The 21,477-nt window shown below is 40.4% G+C and overlaps 1 protein-coding gene across 2 annotated transcripts; it reads left to right on the forward strand.

Moving 5' to 3' along the window:
- The first annotated feature begins 2,859 nt into the window (after window positions 1-2,859).
- DLK1 (delta like non-canonical Notch ligand 1) lies at window positions 2,860-21,029 on the forward strand. 2 transcript variants are annotated; one of them, XM_050954221.1, is made up of 6 exons: window positions 2,860-2,922; window positions 3,654-3,756; window positions 5,017-5,080; window positions 5,569-5,699; window positions 11,319-11,460; window positions 20,092-21,029. In XM_050954221.1, exons 2-6 carry the CDS (start codon window positions 3,684-3,686, stop codon window positions 20,831-20,833), a joined length of 1,152 nt encoding a protein of 383 aa, XP_050810178.1. In that variant the 5' UTR covers window positions 2,860-2,922; window positions 3,654-3,683; the 3' UTR covers window positions 20,834-21,029. The 2 variants fall into 2 exon arrangements, with proteins under 2 accessions (XP_050810178.1, XP_050810177.1); XM_050954220.1 differs by lacking the exon at window positions 2,860-2,922 and having other exon boundaries at window positions 3,085-3,756.
- The last annotated feature ends 448 nt before the right edge of the window (window positions 21,030-21,477 follow it).

Genomic DNA, 21,477 nt, shown 5'->3' on the forward strand with positions numbered 1-21,477 from the left:
TAAATGGTCTGAGATCTTGATACCTGAAAAACAACCACTTAGTTCGTTTCTTGTAATGTAGGCAAAGATTAGGTGAGGTGCTTTTGCTTTCAGGTCTTAGAGTAAACTTTTCTAGGATCAGCAATGGGGTATTCTTAGTGGAACTCACTAAGATTTGCCAGAACCCAAGTCTGTAGTCTTTTCCACATTCACTGAAAACTGTCAGAGTGCTGGATGAGAGTGTTTCTGACAGGTGGATGTAATTATTGAGCTGAGTGGCAATGGTTTGCTGTTTGGTTGCTTGGGTGGCATAACGTAGAAAGGAGAACTATTTTGGAATCATAGAACATTGGAACTTCTGTGTTGAAAGCTTGTTTGGATTTAACAGTCTCTACTTAAGCAGGAGGGATTCTGACCTCCTAGATTTAAAACTGGCAGGATTATTTCAGGTGGTCTTTAAACTAAAGACAGAGAAAGGGACCTATTTCCTAATTCAACTAATCAAAGAGGCACACCTGACATACAATATAATAAAAAGATGGAGTTGCTGTGGAAAATAGAGAGCATTTGTGCACTAAAGCATCTGTATACACATGTAAAAACATGGGAAGTAAGCAAGATTAAAAACGGATTAAATGAGAGTGAGTGTAATACAGCATGTGTAACCGAAACCTGGTGACAAAATTCTCATAAATGTCAAATATCAGTATGGATAAATGCAGTCTATATTCAATAGCAGAGATAGAGGGGGAGGAATGTCATATGTCAAAAGCGTTTTCAGTACCAATGAGATCATATAAATTGACAGTTATGAGTGTGGTGGTGAAATCTATGAATTATCATACAGGCAATGACAAATAACAGCTACCACAGGCGTCTTTTGCAGACTATCAGGATCGGAGGAGAGGGAGAATAAAATCTTCTGGGACCAACTATCAGAGTATTTGAAACCACACAATATCATACTTATGGGGGTTTTAACTACCCAGATGATCTGTTGTGTAAGAAATACAGTCAAACATGCAGCATAAAGGATGTTTCCAAATTACATAGATAATTATTTATCCATAATATCTAAACTCAAGGATAAGCTACCCTGACTATACTTCTCACCAGTAGCGTAGAAATGGTTGAATGTGTTAGGAAAAAACAGAAAACTTGGCCTGAGTTACTGGCCTTCATTTTAGTAATGAATGGGTTCACAGAATAAGAGTACATGGGTACTACCCTGTGTCTCCCCTTCTCTCAGGATGTAATTCTGCAACTCTTCTACTCTTAGACCAGGTACCTGGACCTGTAGTATCTCTGTGTCATCTACTATTCCTGACTGAGTATGGTGCCTGCAAGTCTTCCCTTCAGGAGCTGTGACCAAAAGTATTTTCCAAACAAAGTATTGTTTAATCTCAACAGTAGAAAAAAAGCATAACAAGAGAGAAGGGTTCTTAACACAGGGGTTCTGCACACACTTCTCTCTTACCTATAGTTTAGGAAGGCCCAGTTTATCCAAGACACCCAAACTGCTGGAGACAGGGGTTCAATCTACTCCTAAACAGTCTCCCTCTCCCCTGTTCTTCAGGAGCTGTGGTTTATGCACCCCAAAATTATTTGTTCTAGCTTTTCCCACTTGGCTTCCTACTAATTGTGGTTACAAACCCTACTGATGAACTCAGCATGGTTGGGAGTAAAACAGGATATCTGATTTGTCTTTAAGTACCAGTAAACAATCTGCCTGAAGCTATTGTCCCCTTTCCTGCATATGTGCAATTAACCCCTGGTTGAATTAATCAGCCTGGTGAGCCTATAGCAAACAACACCGTAACAATGAAAACAGTTCATAAACTATTACTGGCAGCTCAGCGTACTTCACATAAATGTTGACAAATTAACAAATAAGGTCTCAGGGAAAGAAGCATTAAATCAACAAGTGAGGAAAAAGTGGGCTGGGGAATCCTAAAAGACACTAATTAAGGCATAACAGACAGTAATTTCTTTAAAGGAGGACTGCAAGCAACAAGAATTAGCCAATCTGTCCCTAAATTGGGTAGCTGAAATCACAGGCACTCCTGTGCTACAAATGGGAAAGTATAGGGAGGGACAATCGCAGAAAAATACACAGTCAGCTGAAAGTGACCCTTCAAGGGGAAAGGAGATTTGTCTTTTTATTTTATTTTTTGTTTTTGTTGTTCTTTAGTGATGTATAATGAAAGACTGAAAAACTTTTACCTTAGAAATATCACATATTAAATGTTGTCTTCCCTGTTTTTGTTGGCACATTCCTTGGAAGACTAGAAACCTAGAGTTGGAGCTTTCTCTGTCCTTACCTGAAGGGGTAGAGGTTATAGCTTCCCCAAAGACAGCATTTAGCCAACTGTGTGGTGGCAGGTTGGATTAAATACCTGGTAACAAACACCATAGTTTAAACCAATCTAACTAAAACTCCCTGCTACTAGAGTTGCCTTAAGTTTCATTTTCTTGTCGCTTGTAATGTCATAATCCCGCTAATTCTTCAGTCATCTACAGAGTTCACCAGCAAAAACAGGCCAGACAAAATCCGCTAGTTGTACTGGAAAAGTAATAGAGGCTGGGAAAAAGTCCTTTCCTTCTCAACCACTTCTCCCATCTCCAGAACTATTGAAAGCTGCCTTTTAGCACAATAAATAAACAAGAAAGGGTGCGGAGGTATATTTTTGCTTTGCAGGGTCCCTTTCAATTTTGCAGGGGAAAGACAAGGTACTCTAGACAACGAGGCCAACATTTTCAAAAGCAGCCAGGGCTTCACTGTGCCACAAGTTTGCACCCCAAAATTGGCAGCCACTCTGGAAAAGGTGGAGCTAACCATCTGTAACTGTCCAGCCTAGGTGCCAAGAGGCCGTTAGTCAGTGGAGAAGGCGATGAGGGACTTGGACGTTGCCTGACCGCAGTCTGGACAATAAACGCACCCATGTAAGGAAAACCCACATACCACTTTGAAATCCAGTGACGGGTGGCTCCAACTAGGGCCCGGATCTGACTCAATTGGTGCGTGGGGCTTTGGCAGGGCTGCCAGCTGATCACTCCCTTCGCCTGCCCGGACGCTAGCAGGGGCAGCCCGGCTGCAGCCAGCAGCCCTGGCCCGTCTGTGCAGTGAAGCAAGAGGGGAAGGGCGCAGGACAGGATCCGCCTGCTCTGCTCCGACCTCTGGCTCCCCAGGACCGGGGCAGCCCCCGCTAGCTCCGCGGAGCGGCACAAGCCCCCTGCGGAAGAGCCACCCCCGAAACAAAGTTAATTCCATGGCGACTCCTTCCCTGCCCACGCGCGGGGTGGGGGATGCAGATGCGATCCCCTCGCTGGGGGGGGGGGAGACGGACGGAGGGAAGCAGGGGAAAAGGGGAGGCCTCTTCCCCCCCCCCATACGTAGAAGTTTAATTATAAGCCGGCTCCTGACTGAGCCAGCTGATCCCCTGCGAGCCGCTGCCAGGGCTAGGAGGGAGCTTTCGCTCGCTCGCTCTGCAGCAAAGAGTCTCCGAGCCCGCTGCTGCAGAGGGGCGGTGTAGACACCCCCAGAGGTGCCAACACTTCCCGGGCCAGGGGAGCTAGCGGAGCGCGCGGGGCGAGGGGCGGATGCCGGATCCCCTCCCTGGGCTGGTGAGGGAGCAGCCCGGCGCCCTGCCACGGGCATGTCCCTGTTGTTGTAGGTGGGGAGCGCGCCCCTGATATGCTGGGGGATGGATTTCCAGGCTGTCACTTTAATCTGCTGCTGCTGCTGCTGCTTTCCCCTCATCCTGCCCGTTACCCCAGGTAAGAGCGCGCCGGAGCCAGAGCCAGAGCCAGAGCCCGAGCCGCTCGGCTGGCTGCTGCGGCTGGACGCAGCCTGGACGAGTTCGTGGCACTTTTGTCACTCGCGGAAAGTTCTGCAGGCTCCCGGGGGGGGGGGGAGGTTTGGTTTCTTTACACGTTCGGCGGCTGCTGCTCCCGGCTCCTTTCTGTGTGACCGGGAAGCGTTCGGTTTCGTTGGAGAGAAGGAGAACGTAGTAATGTGGATGTCCGTTCATATGTCCACGAGGGAGACTCTGGATATTATGCGCGCACACACACTACAAGCGAGAGGACATGGAACGCGTTACTGGATCACACAAACACACCCGCCGTATTCCAGTAAGCGTGTCCTCTGCGCTCAGTGTCCTGGAAAACAGCGATTGACCGATTAGACAACAATGCAGAAGACCCAGTGTTTCCCGTGTCATCTTGGTGTGCAGCTGATAGGCTGAATTGGAAGAACTTGCAGTCTTAACGCAAGTAACGGTTTTAAAAACTTTCCAGCCTCACGCTAATTTTTTTTAATACCACTGTTGAAGAACCGACTATTGCTTTACCCCACGCATGTTTTTTTTCCTAGTTCAAGTTCCTTCCAAATTCTCATTTTCTCTTTTTGATTTTAGAGAGACGCTTTTCTTCTGACGAGTGTGATCAGGGATTTGTCTTGCAATTTAATTATTTCAAAAGTTAATGATTGCATGTGAGATTAAGATTATTTAGCAAATTAAAATATTTACATTAAATTGTGTGAATAGAAAATGTGACTTTTTCTCTTTAACTTTTGCTATTCTCATAGTATTTAATCAAAATAGTGTTTGTTAATAACACAGCCTTGTTGAATGGATTCAACATGTATACTAGCAAATTTTTAGAATGCAAATTATTTCTGACTAAAGATGCTTTTGTATAAATAAAAGTATAATAGTATACTTAGACTATCTTGTGATGTGCGAAATGACTTAGACCCTTTATGTAATTTTCAATTTTAAGTAAATTGATATTAATATTAATATTGCAAAAATTTTGCATATGCTAAAGTGCTTAACTTGTACAATTCTGAGGAACTTCCATTCCAGTTGTCTAATAGGTGTATTAGTTGAATTGCTAGGTGATATGTTTATTTAGAATTACATTTTGTTTTTAGAATTTTATACGTTTGGTTGGTTTTAAAGCATCTATAAACTATATAGAATGTGAGGATATGGTTCTTTTTAGTACTGACACTGCAAATCTCTCTCCCAGATGTTGTTTGTAAACCTGGCTGCCACCCTGTGAATGGATTTTGTGAAATTCCTAGTGAATGCAGGTAAAGAGATCTACCAACTGAGGTTATTAGTGAAAGGACTGATTGTTTCAATAATACATGATTCTTGTTTTTCAAAAAAAAAAAGACAGAAATTAGAATGATTTGCCAGCTGAAAATGTGATGCAATAAGGAAACAGCTCTCCATTAACAGACTTTAACTAGAATTGTGTAACATATTAAAGAAACCTGGATGCCTTTGAGAATTAGAATTTTTTTAAAAAAATATCCTAGGAGCACTTATAGAAAGAAACTTAAGAGGGCTACGTTATTTTAGGTTTAAAATATTTGTTTTTATTCCACTTAGAGTAAATCAATTTTCTTTAATTCTTTCCCCAGTATTTTATAAACATTGAAGGTCTTTTTTTTTCAAATGCATTATATGTAGCATTGTTATCTTTGCAAATTCAGTTTTTTGTGCATTTAAAAGGAGAACAGCCTGGTAATTATTAAAATAAACCCCTCTGTATCTTGTTTTGTATCTATTTCAGGTGTCAACCTGGGTGGCAAGGAGCTCTCTGTAATCAGTGTGTTCCTTTTCCTGGTTGTGTGCATGGCAGCTGTGCCAAACCATGGCAATGTGTCTGTGAAGAAGGATGGGTTGGCAGCCTCTGCGACATAGGTTTGCAAATACTTTCCTTTAATAGAGCAACATAGTTTTCCAGAGATTTAATGAAGTGATTACAGCTCCATCTGGTGTTAAAAATATGCAAAAGCTTTTCCCTAGATGTTTTCTTTCTAAAATGAATATTTGACCCAAAACACGAGACATTAATTTTTTGGGGGGAGGGGAGGAGGGGAGAGAAAAAAAGCCCTATGCAGTCACATTTTAGGTGAAAACATACAATATCTTGTATAATATAGTTCTGGGTATTGTTAGAATTCCATTTTTAACTATGATTGTCACATGCAGATGGTGAATAATAAATTCTACCCTGGTTCCGTAAATGTAAGAAGTCCCCGTGGGTGTGTTCAACCAGTTGAAATAATTCATTATCCAACATCGTGTGGATATGATAGTATAAGTTGAAATAAATACATGAGCTTGGTACTTGACCAAATAATTTCTAGCCAAGGATGTGAATGGAACTATTGGAAGGTATAGCACTTAAATCTTCCTTCATTCAAACCACTGTAGATCAAAAGAAATTCCAGTGATTCAATGGAGTTACATTGGTGTTAAACCAGTGGAAAAGGAGAACTGGATTCATATTTTTTGCCAGTCTTCTGGGTTTCATCATTTCTAGTTTATCAAAAGTTAGTTTGTTGCTATGTTCTCTAACTTGATGTTCAAGAAATCATTCTTATTCATTAAGCAATTCTCACTGAGTAACATTTTCAAAGTCTCCTGACTTAGAGCCTAAATCCCATTATCTTTCAATTAAACTTGGTTTCTTATGGGACAGATTTTCAAAGGTATTTAGACACCAAAGACGCATCTAGGCACCTAGAGAGATTTCAGAAACACTTAAGTAGGTTAGATACTTTTTGTTTTTAAATCCCACTAGGCACCTATTTGCATCTCTAGAAACCTAAATACCATTGAAAATCTGTCACTTTTGAAAATGGAACTTAATCACTTGAAATCAGTGCGTGTTAGAAACTTGATCTGGTTTGGCACTTCTGAAAATAACATTAGTTTCTGATCTAGATCTCTAGGCACCTAAATACTTTGAAAATTTGGTCCTAAGTCACTTTTGAAAATAACTTGGGTGGATTTGAAAATATTACCGATTATCTCTATATTTAGTAATACCAAGCAAGCTCTACAGACATCCAAAAATTATTTCACTCAGCACCAGGAGTCAGTTTTTGCCAGCTTGAATCCAGGGCCAGCTAAGGACATGTCAAGAATAATCAGAGTGATAGAATTAGCCATTTGCCTGATGTCTGGATTTATCAGGTATATTGAAAATCATGCCAGTCCAATGGATTTAGCTAGTCTGGACATGTTCTTTCATTCATTTTGGGTCAGCAGAGAGAAGCTTCCTCCCTGTTATTGGGTGGCCTTTACCCATGATTGTCATGATCCAATAAAGCAATATAACGTGAAATGGAGCAACTGCTCTGCCATTGGATTGGACCCGCCTCTATTAGGAAGATGGTGTCAGTTGCCTGGTTGTATAAAGTTGTGATGAATTGCTATAATTTATTAACACATACCACTAATCCAGATTTGATCAGGTTAGGAAGAAAGAGGAAATTCCACAGGACAAATAGGAGGCTCCTGCCCAACTTGGGATGGTTAGCATGTATGAATAACTGACTTTCATATGGAAACACTAAATCCAATCCAGTAAATCAGTATAAAATACTAGACTCCTACCTATAAAGGAATCCTCCTTAACACTTTATCTTTGCATGTGAGAAGTAGAGACAACTAGCATTACATTTTCACAAGCAAATGGACCTAAACTGGCATTTTTAGCTCCTGCAGGCAGTCTATATCACCAGGTCAAAACATACATTTACTATGTTGCTCTAAAGAATCAACGAAGTTAATAAGTAATGCACCTTTTTTATGGGAAGTTGTTGCATCTCCTCAATGTCCTCCATTTTTGCAACTTTTAAAGACTATGTACGCTTGCCAAGACGTTTCTGTATGCAGCCGCTGCTTTGATATTGTCAGCTAGAAAGGATGCAAAACTGATGGTGGGAAAGCTGATGAGTTCTGTAGTTAAATTGATAGATGTATACTTTTAAAATGTGAGCATATTCTGAGCAGCTACTTTGCTCATTAAACAAGGAGGAAACTGGAGGTAATTTTGAACTGCATTGGCATATTTTGCTCAAATTTCATTGTGTATCACATAAATTTCCAGTTTGTATAGTTTTAGAACATGCACCTGTATAGTTGTTCTAAATCTTCTCCTTGCATAGCCATTGTTTTTAATAGAGTTGGGCCTGCTCCAGGGTTCAGATCCAGGTTGAACTTCCCCAAAGTTTGGGGGTATTCAGATTTGGGGGTTGGTCCAGCCTGTTATGAAGAAATGGGCCAGTGGTGGTGGCATTGTTTATTGTTGGTAAGCGGCTCCAGTGCCTGCATGTCTACATACCAATGTGTAAGCTGCCAGGGCCCAAGCCTCATGAGTCAGAGTCAGCTGACCTGGGCAAGTTGCATTTTTTTTATCCCCATGTAGACATACCCTCAGTCATTTAATCACATGCTTGAAGTTGAGTATATGCTTGAGCACTTTACCGGATCAAGACCAGAGGGTAGAGCACGTTGCAGGATCCAACCCCATATTTAAAACCTGTACTCATGTATCAGTGTGTAATCAGGTTGACCACCTCTCATGCACCCCCTCATGGCCTAGGGTCAGGCTACAGGCAGACTACCTCAGTTTCCCCAGTTGGACTGTTCAAAGAAAACTTTCCTTCTAGTTTTTTCTTGGTCAAAATATAAAATAAACTGCAAATAAAACTCAAAATCCCAAAACAAGGTCCATTCCTAAATCCACACAACATAAGGTTTCTCTTCCTTCTCCCAGGCCTTCCTGCCTGGGGCAACTCCCCTGGCCTCTGGGTCTTCACTGCAGGAGCCTCTCCTCACTTTCTCCAAACTCTGCCACATCTTCCTAGGCTTCTCCCCTTTATTACACTCTCCTGCTCCTTTTACTCCCAAATCACTTGATTCCTCTCAGGTGAGACTCATGCTATAATTAGGGTTGGCTTAGTCCCAGCCTGTGGTGAAAGCCACCCAGTTACAGAGGGTTTCTCTTTCTTGAGCTGACTTTGTGACATGCCATAGTGGGTGAATGTACCACACGGAATCAATTTCAAAACAAAGAGGGGAAACAGTGTGGCTGGTTTGTTTCTATGGAAACCAGGGCAAAAGCCCACAAAATTAGTGCCATTACAGTAACTATGGCATTCAGAATATGTGGCAAGTACCTTAATGACAGCTCATTTGGAACATAGGATTCCCCACAGCAGATCAAAGCAATGGTCCATCTAATGGTCTATGATACTGATGTTTAAGAGGAAGGTGCAAGAAACTCTCCAGTGAACTGCTACTGGGGAAGTTTCTTCCTAATAAAAACAATTAGTGATTGCTGAAGCAGGAGGGTTTAACTCTTTGTACATGCTATTTTAATTCTATATAAAACAACTGTAGATATTCTTATCTATGCAAATGTCTAATCCTTTTCTGAATTCTCTTTGGCTCTGGGCCTCAGTTATCTCTTGTGGTAAGAAATTCCACAGCTCATCAGTCATTTGAAAGAAGAGTGGGGGGAAATTCAAGAATAATGTTGTTGTTTTTTTAAAGTAGTGAATTTATTCCTATAGGCTCAAGGATTGTGTGTCATTTTCCTACCTAGTGAGCTGTTATATGTCTTATTTTCTTTCTTTTCTTATTTCAATCTTATACATTTCTTATTTAATGTTATTGAATGTGTGTCTATTTCAAGGCATCTCCTTTCTCACGTATCAAGGTTGTGTTTGGTTAGCTGCTCTTAAGGCTTGCCAAAATGGGCACACAACACCGCTGCAAAACACAGCCCAGGCTATTTTGGTCCTTGTGGAAACCACCGTTTACATACAAAAGTTCATATAAAGTGGTAGTGTGGCAATCAGGACAGACTAAGATAGTGGAAAATAGACCCCTATACAGGGGGAGGAGCATTTTACTATAATTATAACTGGACAAAGTTTATAATTATAGTTAATATTTTACACTGCCTCATGATATTCCTCTAGGTTCACATTATCTGGTGGGTTTAGGTGGGAAGTAGAATTTAATATTCATGACATCCTTGTTTATCACTTTAGAAAAAAGTATATGCACTGTACTATTACTCAAAACACGTGTGAGCTTGCAAAAATTCACAGCAAGTTGCAAGACCTCACAGCAGCTGCCATGTTATCTTGGTTCAAACCTGCATTTATTTATTTATTTATTTCCTTTTAAATCTTCAATAGTTGCTCTAGAGGAGATTCAGTCTAAGAGGGTAATTGTGACAGATTATGTGCGTGACTTACAAGGCAAAAATATAACAGGGTCCACTCTTCTGGCACCTGATGTAAGAGGTAAATGCCAACCAGCGAAGACTACCCCACAGAGAGAGGGACAAGTTGCGGTTCAAAGGTGTTTTGTAGAGCTGGGCTGGAAGCAGTTTTCCCATCCCACACAAATGTTCCCATTCTGCACTGGATGAAACGGAGGAGACTTTTCAGAGTTTTTCATGTAAACAAGAAGCCTTCCACAGTACCCAATAGCCCAATCGTTAGGGCATCTACCTGAAATTTGAAGGATGCAAGTTCAAGTCCTTGCATCACCCACATCCTAGGTGAGCCACCAGTCTCTACAGTCACTCTCCCTCTGGCCCAATGAATATTTAATTAGGTATACAAAGTTGTATAGGGCCAACAGGAGAGATTGAGACAGACACCATGATGCCAGAATAGCAAAGAACCTGGTGCCTAAGGATGTGGAAGACCCAGGCTCAAGTCCCTGCTCAACATCAGGCAGAACAAGGACTTGAATCTGGGTTCTCCGCATCACAGATGAGTGCCATAACCATTGACATTACTTACTGTGGGGTCGAGGTATCTCTCTCTTTTTCTGGTTTTACCCAGAATTTCCAGCCAGGACCCAAGTGACCTTTCCAATGAATCTTCATTGAAACCAGCCCTCTCCTAAGAAAAGTTTCAGTTTCAACCAAATTGGCATTTGCTGACACCCTCACTGCCCAAGAAAATCTAAATTCCTAAACAGCTCCTGTGTTTTGTTACTACAAATATCAGTTTTCTCTTTTAAAATGTAAAATGCTTATGTGTAGGACGTCAAACATCAAGCAATCTGGAGAAATTTGTAAATATACCATGTTTAGATTGCCCATTGCTTTATCTGACTTACGTGTATGAAGTAGCTGGGAATGTGAGGTGGTGTTTATAGTAATCAGTAGCTCTCCCCCGACAACTAACTCTTTATTGTTAATATTATTTATTCATAAAGCAAAACAATCCAAGTGTATTTCACAAAGTGAGAGCTAATGAGTGGGGAACAAGCTGATAGTATCTATGACCAATCTGCCCTCCATTAGAGAGAAGAATAATTCAAAATATATGCAATGCAGGATGAAGGACCTTTAAAAATACACTTTAGTCTTTTTGCATTGTTTACTATTTAATGGCTCTTATATGATAAAGTAGGCCCTGATTTCTCATGTGCTAAATATTTAACATTATGACTAATAGTGTTTTGATTTAACAAAACTGTCTGCTCTTATTAACACAGATATTCATCCATGTTCTTCAAAACCCTGCACCAATAACTCAACATGCATAGAGACTGGAGATGGAGGATATATTTGTTTGTGTGCCAAGGGATTTACAGGAAAAAACTGCCAACTGAAAAAAGGACCCTGCATTATTAATGGGTAAATATTGATTTCTGATATAAATACACAGTCCTGCTAAATTTTTCTCTGGTTTTCTTTCTTAAATCATAAAATGTTTGCTATGTAGCACATAACTTTTTTGGCCTACATGGTAGTTTTGTTTCTAGCCTATTTGTTTCTAGCCTCAAATCTACTAATTCTGATCTATTCCTATTATATAATTATGTCAAATTTTTTGCATGAGTTTGTGTGCATAATCTGAACCTCAAATATTCAAAATTGCAAATATTGCACTAATATTTTGATTGGGTTTATTTACAGTTTCAATATATAAATATCAAAATAATGTTCTAGGTGCTCTTAACAAATAATTAAAAATATAATCCAATTAAGACCACAAGTAAGGTAGCCAACTAGCAACCTCCCTCAGCACAAAATAACCCTGTCTGAAATACCAAGGTATTTGAACTCCCACAAAACTCTACACCCAGTGTAGTGGTTAAATGAGAGGAGACATTCTCATTAAATCAGCAGAAGAAGAGAAAGGGTGGTGGGGGCATACTGCTTCCTCAGGCCACAGAGAGGAGAGGGAGTTTCTTCCTTCTAGTCACCCATGTTCCTCCTAACCCCTGCCTCTATACTCAGCTAAACCCACCAAACCTCAGGCTATCCAAAATGCCTGTCCAAATTGATGAGTTTGGCAGCATGTTGTAAGGGTATGTCAACGCTGCAGCTGAGCGAGTGCTTCCCAGCTTGAGTAGACAGATATGTGCTAGCTTTGCTTGAACTAATGTGCTAAAAATAGTAGTGTTGCTGGGGTAGCACAGGCAGTAGCTTGGCTAGCTGCCTGATTACAAACCCACCTGGTCTCCCTGGGTACAAACTCAGGTGGCTAGCCCGAGATACTGCCTGTGCTACTCCTGGCTACATGGTTATTTTTAGCACATTCGCTCAAGCAGACCTAGCATGTGTCCATCCACTCAAGCTGGGACACACACTCACAGCTGCAGTTGAAAGACCTAAAAGTCAGCAAATTGGATTAGTGGGATGGGACTGGAGGGAGGAGAGAGTTTGTATTTGATAGTGAAGGGCTCTTGCACAGAACAGCCTTCCTGCAGCTCCTTCTCATCTGCACAAAGGCATCCCCAGCTCAGGCACTTCCATTAACTCTGTTATGGCAGTGTCCCAGGTAGCTGGCATCCAAGGGGCCATTTATTTATTCACATTTGTCAAACTGCCTTTCTGATATTTATTGGTCCTGATCCAAAGCCCAACAAAATCCAGGGAAAGAATTCCATTAACTTAAATTAACTTCCTGAACTACTTAACTAACTGGCTGTTTGGAAGATTTTCTCATGCCGTCACAGTAAGCATGTATAAAACTGGCCAGTCATGTGTCTAATTAGTCATTTGTATGCTCATTTGCCATAACTGATTATGCAGTCACAATAACTGCAAGTACAAGTTAGGCAGAAAAATGCATGTGCATATGTCTGCCAACATGGCCCATAAAGTAGATAAGTAGACAACTGGCGTGTGTTTACATGCAAGATACTAACTGTTCCTTAGACCTGTATTGTAAGGTAAATCATCTGTAATGTACAAATTAAAGGAAATTAGTACCAGTAAATGAAATCAATTAAGAATGTAATGTCTAAAATATGGATACCTGTTTTAATTAAGCATGTAACAGAAGATTTGGACAGATAAACATTAAACAGAAACAAGGGATTAGAAGGAATATAATTTAGTTAAATTCAAGCTTTTACTCATTGATGAAGGCCGGCAGTATTCTGATACAATAAACTCTACCTGCAGTATTGTATTAATGGCTGAACTCAAAGTACTGTGGGGAACATAGACTTTAAGGAATGAACCTATTCATTAAGGAACCTGTTCCCTGTGAGTCTTGTCTTACTGTGGCTTTTTGGCTGCACATTTTGTCCATGACTCGGCTGTTGCTAGGGTTTAATGATATAGCTGGGAACAGAACTGTCTGAAAAATGATGAAAAAATTGTGAATAATTTTTTAGTGAAATTTGAAAAAATACAGCCAGCTCTAGTTGAGGATCTGTCCTTAAGAGGAATCTATTCTGTCAAGGGTCTTCTCACATTCTCCTAATATCTGAGGACCTTTAATCCTCGTGCATTTTATTATGGAGAAGCAAAAGTGTCACTATGGTTAAGGCTGCTACCACCTTCCATTATAAATTGCTGTTTTAGCTTTCCTAGAGCTTTGGCTTGAAAAATTGTCTTAGCCTGAAAGTTGGTGGATTTCCCCTGAGGATGAAGCAGAATATTTCTGCAAAGTTTGAAGAAAATTAATCTCTATGTTATAAATCACTTTAAAAATAATTATCCTAATTTGAAACATTGACTTTTGTCTAAGGTTTCCTTGTCTCCCTTTAGCTCAACAATGGTTTGTTACAACCCTTTTAGCCTTTTCGTGTGGTTAAATCTCCTTGGAAACTTATATTTGAAGAAAATGGGTTGTAATTGAGCAAACAAATATTTGTTTTATATAAGGCTGTAGCCCAAACATGTTCTCACTGCCTTCAAACTGGAGACTCTTGCCAAAATGCTCAGGGTCTAACCAATCAACATTTTTGGGGTTGGGAAGGAATTTTCCCCTGGGTCAGACTGGCAGAGATCCTGGGAGTTTTTTGCCTTTCTCTGTAGCAGGGGGCACGCGCAGGTTTAAACTACTGTAAATGGTGGATTCTCTGTAACTTGAAGTCTTCAGATAATGATTTGAGGATTTCAGTAACTCAGCCAGACATTATGGGTCTATTACGTGCATAGGCAGACGACGTTCTGTGGCCTGCAATGTGCAGGAGGCCAAAGTAGATGAAGATGGTCCCTTCTGACCTTAAAGTCTATGAGTCTGTGACTTTTTTCCAAACCTGTGCTCTGTTATGTCAGTGGAAGATTTTTGCCGTTGACTTCAGTGGGGCCAGGTTGGGTGTTTTGTGTACGTGTGAGTATTTTACCCTCACTGGTTGGTTGCTGTTTACAATGTAAGGATGGCTGATGTGCAGTGCTCGGTAAGGGAATTGGTGGCATAATAAAGGCCTAACAGAAATCTTCCTTTCACTCATACGGTAGAGGTTTGGCTTTTAGGAATTGGAGGGACACAATTCCAATCCCTGCTCTGCAGGTAAGTGTTTTATTATGGAAGGGCGATAGCCTGTCTCCTGTTTATAGTACAGTGGGGCTCTGATCTGATTGGGGTCTCTGGGTGCCCCTCTAAGATGTTGAAACTGTTGTGGTTCAGGGCTAGTTGTACCTTTGACCCCTTCTCTGTTCTGAGTGTAACCCCACAGGTGTTAGGCCTCGTGCCCTTACCTTTTTCTGGGGTGAAACCCACAATTCTCCCACTCATAGACTCATAGACTCTAGGACTGGAAGGGACCTCGAGAGGTCATCGATCCAGTCCCCTGCCCTCACGGCAGGACCAAATACTGTCTAGACCATCCCTAATAGACATTTATCTAACCTACTCTTAAATATCTCCAGAGATGGAGATTCCACAACTTCCCTAGGCAATCTATTGCAGTGTTTAACTACCCTGACAGTTAGGAACTTTTTCCTAATGTCCAACCTAAATCTCCCTTGCTGCAGTTTAAGCCCATTGCTTCTTGTTCTATCATTGGAGGCTAAGGTGAACAAGTTTTCTCCCTCCTCCTGATGACACCCTTTTAGATACCTGAAAACTGCTATCATATCCCCTCTCAGTCTTCTCTTTTCCAAACTAAACAAACCCAATTGTTTCAGCCTTCCTTCATAGGTCATGTTCTCAAGACCTTTAATCATTCTTGTTGCTCTTCTCTGGACCCTCTCCAATTTCTCCACATCTTTCTTGAAATTCGGTGCCCAGAACTGGACACAATACTCCAGTTGAGGCCTAACCAGCGCAGAGTAAAGCGGAAGAATGACTTCTCGTGTCTTGTTTACAACACACCTGTTAATGCATCCCAGAATCACGTTTGCTTTTTTTGCAACAGTATCACACTGTTGACTCATATTAAGCTTGTGGTCCACTATGACCCCTAGATCTCTTTCTGCCATACTCCTTCCTAGACAGTCTCTTCCCATTCTGTATGTGTGAAACTGATTGTTCCTTCCTAAGTGAAGCACTTTGCATTTATCTTTATTGAACTTCATCCTGTTTACCTCAGACCATTTCTCCAATTTGTCCAGATCATTTTGAATTTTGACCCTATCCTCCAAAGCAGTTGCAATCCCTCCCAGTTTGGTATCGTCTGCAAACTTAATAAGCGTACTTTCTATGCCAACATCTAAATCGTTGATGAAGATATTGAACAGAGCCGGTCCCAAAACAGACCCCTGCGGAACCTCACTTGTTATACCTTTCCAGCAGGATTGGGAGCCATTAATAACTACTCTCTGAGTATGGTTATCCAGCCAGTTATGCACCCACCTTATAGTAGCCCCATCTAAATTGTACTTTCCTAGTTTATCTATAAGAATATCATGCGAGACCGTATCAAATGCCTTACTAAAGTCTAGGTATATCACATCCACCGCTTCTCCCTTATCCACAAGGCTCGTTATCCTATCAAAGAATGCTATCAGATTAGTTTGACACAATTTATTCTTTACAAATCCATGCTGGCTATTCCCTATCACCTTACCACCTTCCAAGTGTTTGCAGATGATTTCTTTATTTACTTGCTCCATTATCTTCCCTGGCACAGAAGTTAAACTAACTGGTCTGTAGTTTCCTGGGTTGTTTTTATTTCCCTTTTTATAGATGGGCACTATATTTGCCCTTTTCCAGTCTTCTGGAATCTCCCCCGTCTCCCATGATTTCCCAAAGATAATAGCTAGAGGCTCAGATACCTCCTCTATTAACTCCTTGAGTATTCTAGGATGCATTTCATCAGGCTCTTGAACTTCAGCACGATGTGGCCTGACTGGGTTTTGCACCTGCAAGTCTTCCCTTTGATGACTTGTGATCAGTGCTAACTAGAAGAACTAGACAGCTTTCTTAAAACAAAGTCTTGTTTAATCTGAACTGTAAGAATAAAGAAAGCATAAGACAAAACGGATTTTTAAACCAAGAAAAGGGTTACACACATTGTCTTACTTAACGCATAGGAAGGCCTAACTCCTTTAAAACCCCAGGTATGTGTCTGTGTTTTTGTCAGCCTGTACCCTATGAACAGCTCCCTGACAACTGCCTGATCTCAGGAGAAGGAGACATTTTACCTTGTCTGCATTCCTTTTGATTTCTTCAGTCCCAGCCCTGGCAAAACAAGACTTGTGACCTGGCTCTTGCCTGAAAGTAGCATCTTCACAGCTAGTAGCTCAGGCATTGTGTCTTACTGACCTCCAATGTGCTTATCTGGGGCTATCATGTGGCCTTCCTACTTGTTAACAACCCTGCTATTAAAGTAAACCAACATATGCATGTAGTTAGGATGACCAGATATCAAGTGTGAAAAATCGAGACAGAGGGTTGGGGAGGTAATAGGTGCCTATATAAGAAAAAGCCCCAAATATTGGGACTGTCACTATAAAATCAGAACATCTGATCACCCTACATGCAATAAATATTCCAATAACACAATATAGCCATACATTAACTAGCCCACTAACTAGATCACATACAGTGTTCATAAGTTATTACAGATGAGCTCCTGAACGTCACAATAATAATAAAATATTCCTGAATGCTACCTACTGTATCTGGCCCTGTGTCCTAGGGAAATGACCTGAGTCTGGGAGGCTTGGACCTGAGCTGTGCCATGCCCACACTGCACTATGATGGATTTTTGGGCCTGAGGCTATTCGGGATTCAGGCTCAAACCCTCTACTTCTGCAGGATAATGGGTCTGTGTTAGAGTTGTGTGTAGATAGAAGGGGGATTAGGGTTTGTGTCTGAGCCTAGGCTTATATTGCAATGTAGACATACCTTGAGAGTCTGGGAAGCTGGGCCATTCCACCTTCAGAGGTATAGGGGTTTTAAGACAGCTTCCACCACCTGCCCATTCCTCTGCAGCTCATGCTTCTGATGCAGTTCAAAGCCCAGTTATCAGTAGATCTCCTAAGGCAACCCAAAGTCCCAGTGTGGGAATCCATAATGGCCGGGTCATTTAACCAGTTGCAAATATTAACTATTTGTGCACGTGTAGCTGGAGCATGAGAGCAGTGATGTTCGATGTCCTAGGCTTTGGGTCTCCCACTATAAGTGCAGTATTTTAAAATAACGATTTGAGTGATCTTTTCAAATACTGGCAGGTACTGTACTATATGCCTTCAGGAATATGGAATGATTGAGCCATGTCAAGGTTAACGTCTTTTCAGTGTATGAAACCTAAATGTGTTTTCTAATCTTGGATGTTAAAAGTTTTGCTGTTGCATGTAAAATTATCATGAAAGTGAGATGGAAATTCATTTGCAATCTCTTGCACGAGATTCCTGTACTGCCACAGTGCAAGTAATGGACTGAATTATGCTGTAAATAACCACCCTGTTGATTTTTCAAAATGTGGCCCACTGTCATCTATGGCCCACTGTCTCTTGGCAGCTCTCTTTGGAATACTAATATAGTCCAAATTAGGAAATACATGTTTCTGTAATAAATGTTGTGGGTTCTGGTCAATGGGTAAGTCAGTGACACATCAAATACTAAGCTCAAACTGGTTTATTAAATCCGATTTCTCTAACTACAAATAGAACAGCACGTAACAGAAAGGTGGTATTCACCAACCAGTTGGGAGGTGAGGGGGTCAATCTGCATCTCACCCTGTCTCAGAACGATTTAAAATTCTATAGTTTTTATAGACTTATTATGAAATGGGTTCTGCCCTATATTTCCATCATAATAACTTTAACCTCCTTAACAATAAAGCATAGCATGAGTTAAAACAACTCTTAGCCAATCATGTCACTGTGTCCTTTGCGGTTTGGAATGTTTTAATAAATTGGCCAATCATATGTTAATGTCATATTGTGGTCATATACAAAGTGAATAACGTTCTTCTTAAACGTTTCCATCCTACATGCCCTTTCTTGTGGTTTTGGTTACAGCTTCATAACTTGTTGTTCACACAGCATAGCCAACTACAAGGCACAAAACAACCTTAAGCCGCTGTAAAAATAAGTCATACTCTTAAGCTTATTTCCACTCTATAAGCAATTTAACTTGTACCTGTTAGTAATATCTATTGTTTCTCTGACATAACTTTTGTAAGGCGTCATGGTACTCTTGCCTACATACTAACAATCTTTTATCATAGCCAGGAGGGATGCTTGGAGCTTGTAGGCCTCTGTGCTAACATTTCTAAATTAACTTATTTAACTTTAAATGGTTTGTGATGATGTGTTCATATTTAAATTCTGATGGGATATTCGGGGTTACATTAGAGATCAACACATAAAAATACTTCTGGAAGAAAAATTCCTGAAACAAGTCATTGTGAATGTTTTCAGTGTTGACTATATTAATTCAATCTGAGGAGCTAATAGCTCTCTGTTTTTGCATAACTTCTCCATTACTTTCCCTTATCTGGCTGCCACTCTAGCTCTGCTGACTCCTCTGAAATTGCGCTTAGTACAATCTTCCTTTAATAACTTTTTAGTTAATTTAGTACCAATGAAATATGCTGGATTCATATTCCTGGAGGAGGATGTCCTCATCTCTTCCACAGAAAGGGTGTACCAAAACAATCAGTGTCTTCTTGCCCTGATGTGAATGAACCACCTCTAGAAATGAGAGCATTCTCCAGTTTCTATGTCCTTGGCTTTTCTGTGAAGACTATCAAGGAGGATGCTGACTGGGTTGGCTTTTGTACTGTGAACACTTATCTAGTAGGAATTGGAATAAGGTAATTTCACACAGGCAACCAAGCAGCCATGAGATGGTACCAACTTTTGAACACTACCGACCTGGGTCTGTTCAAATTTGGGACCTAGATGTGAAAAGTTTGGTATCCTTGTTACCAGTCTCCTGAGCAACTGCGTCCTCAATCCCTTTGAAGTAACAGTTTTGATTGTATATGATTTCTTTTGACAAAATTATTCTCACTTAATGTATTTATTCAAATAACAATGGAAATGTTTGAATTGTTTTCAGCGCTTTTAGGTTTCAAAGTGCCCTGAATTCTCCCAGGCTCTTGAATGTACAGGGTATGACTATTCCTTAGACATACAAGAAAAATAAACGTCTCCACATCAGCTTATGCTTGTTGATAATTTATACTGAATATATATGTACCTAGATTATGTTTTGACTAATTGCTGAGGAAAAACAAAGCCATGCTGGCAGTATCTTTGCTCACTCTGGTCTGAATACCTACTCAACCGTTCCTCAGATCACAAGATCTAACCAGACAGACACACTGGGCAGCTTAATTTCAAAAACAGTTTTAAATCTCTTCAAATAGGATTTGTAAATTAGGCTGTGCAGAAGAGATTGTAATTAATGTTGCAATATTAGAGGGACAGCGTATATTGATAAAGATGTTGGACAAAATTCATTCTTGATGCAACTCCATGGACATAAATGACATTCCACCAAGAACTGACATGGCTCATTATCTAATAAAGAAAATTACCCCTTTTTAATTATCTGAAATGTTGCATATCTATTTATTTAACTTAAATTTTCTTGAAACTCCCATCTGTTTTTGTCTTGTGTTCCAGCTCTCCCTGTCAGAATGGGGGAACATGTGTTGATGACAATGGATTTGCGCCTCATGCCTCCTGTTTCTGCCTTCCAAGTTTTGCTGGCAATTTCTGCGAAATAGATGTAGATGACTGTGAACCCAACCCATGTGAAAATGGAGGAACATGCACAGATATTGGTGGAGGCTTCAACTGTCATTGCCCTATTGGCTATATGGGCAAATCCTGCAGCAGCCGTGTCATATTCTGTGCTAGCAGCCCATGTGAGAATGGAGGAACGTGTCATGAGCATCCTGAAGGAGGATTTGAATGCATTTGTAAGCCGGAATTTGTTGGTGTAACCTGCACATATCTCAACAGAAACACAAGTCTCCATGGTGTGAATACAGAGGCCAAACACGGGCAGAGTTATAATCTACCACCAAATGCTCATCCGAAGTCAGTACCTCACCAAGAACATAAAGTCTTGAAGATAACAATGAAAGAAACAATCCAAAACACAGACCCCTTGCTTAATAAAAGTCAGGTGATATGTTTCATTGTGCTAGGCTTGCTTACATGTCTTGTTGTGTTAGGTACAACTGCGATTGTATTTTTTTCCAAATGTGAAATGTGGCTTGCTAATGCCAAATATAGCCATCTCCTACGCAAGAAAAAGAATTGCTTTCTTCAGTCTAATGGGGAAAACCTTTCAGTTAACATAATTTTCCCAGAGAAGATCAAACTCACTAACTACACCAAGAACTACACCGCCATCTAGGCTCCTGGAAAGACTTGCAGCAACTTCCAGAGTTTTGTAGCAATATGTAAAGTTTATTGAACTTGTTACCTGTGCCTGGCTTTGATATTTGTGCATACGTTTGCTGTAATTTGTGCTGGGAAGTACAGAATAAATATGTTGTATCTGTGTTGCCAAGTGAATTTCTCATTTCCAAAATAAAACTTGAACATAATCAGATTACAGAGCAAGGAATGTTCATTTGAAATTTTTTTTAAATGCATCTATATTTTGTAAAATAAAAGAAATTTGCCAGAAGAGTAGTTTTCAGCTTTATTGGATTGTGTAAGCTTGTTTGGCAAATATGGTACTCATAAATTACTTGTCAATGCTTATTTTTTAATAAACAGTAATTAAGGGCTATACAGGATTATTTACTAGTTTTGTGAATTCTAGCATGCTATGGTGAATGTGCCACAAGCATTAATATGTAGTACTTCCTCTCACTGTGAGAGTCTTTAGAAACTGATCACAATCTAAACCATTATTTTGAAACTTTCATCTATTACACAAATGGTGCCAGTGTATTAAATAAATAGAGTGGGGGAAACCCCTTAAATTGTTATGTGACAATGAGAATTTTGCTTTTGTGCTTAAGACCAGTATTTGACCATTCATGGACAGAC

Source organism: Gopherus flavomarginatus, chromosome 5 (genome assembly GCF_025201925.1).
Source record: "Gopherus flavomarginatus isolate rGopFla2 chromosome 5, rGopFla2.mat.asm, whole genome shotgun sequence".
Taxonomy (NCBI): Eukaryota; Metazoa; Chordata; order Testudines; family Testudinidae; genus Gopherus; species Gopherus flavomarginatus.

Excerpts from the sequence above, each read along its gene's own strand:
- DLK1 (XM_050954221.1), top strand. The coding sequence starts at position 3,684 with ATGGATTTCCAGGCTGTCACTTTAATCTGCTGCTGCTGCTGCTGCTTT. Across the intron at positions 3,757-5,016 it reads CATCCTGCCCGTTACCCCAG|ATGTTGTTTGTAAACCTGGC; the intron begins GTAAGAGCGCGC and ends TCTCTCTCCCAG. Across the intron at positions 5,081-5,568 it reads GAAATTCCTAGTGAATGCAG|GTGTCAACCTGGGTGGCAAG; the intron begins GTAAAGAGATCT and ends TATCTATTTCAG.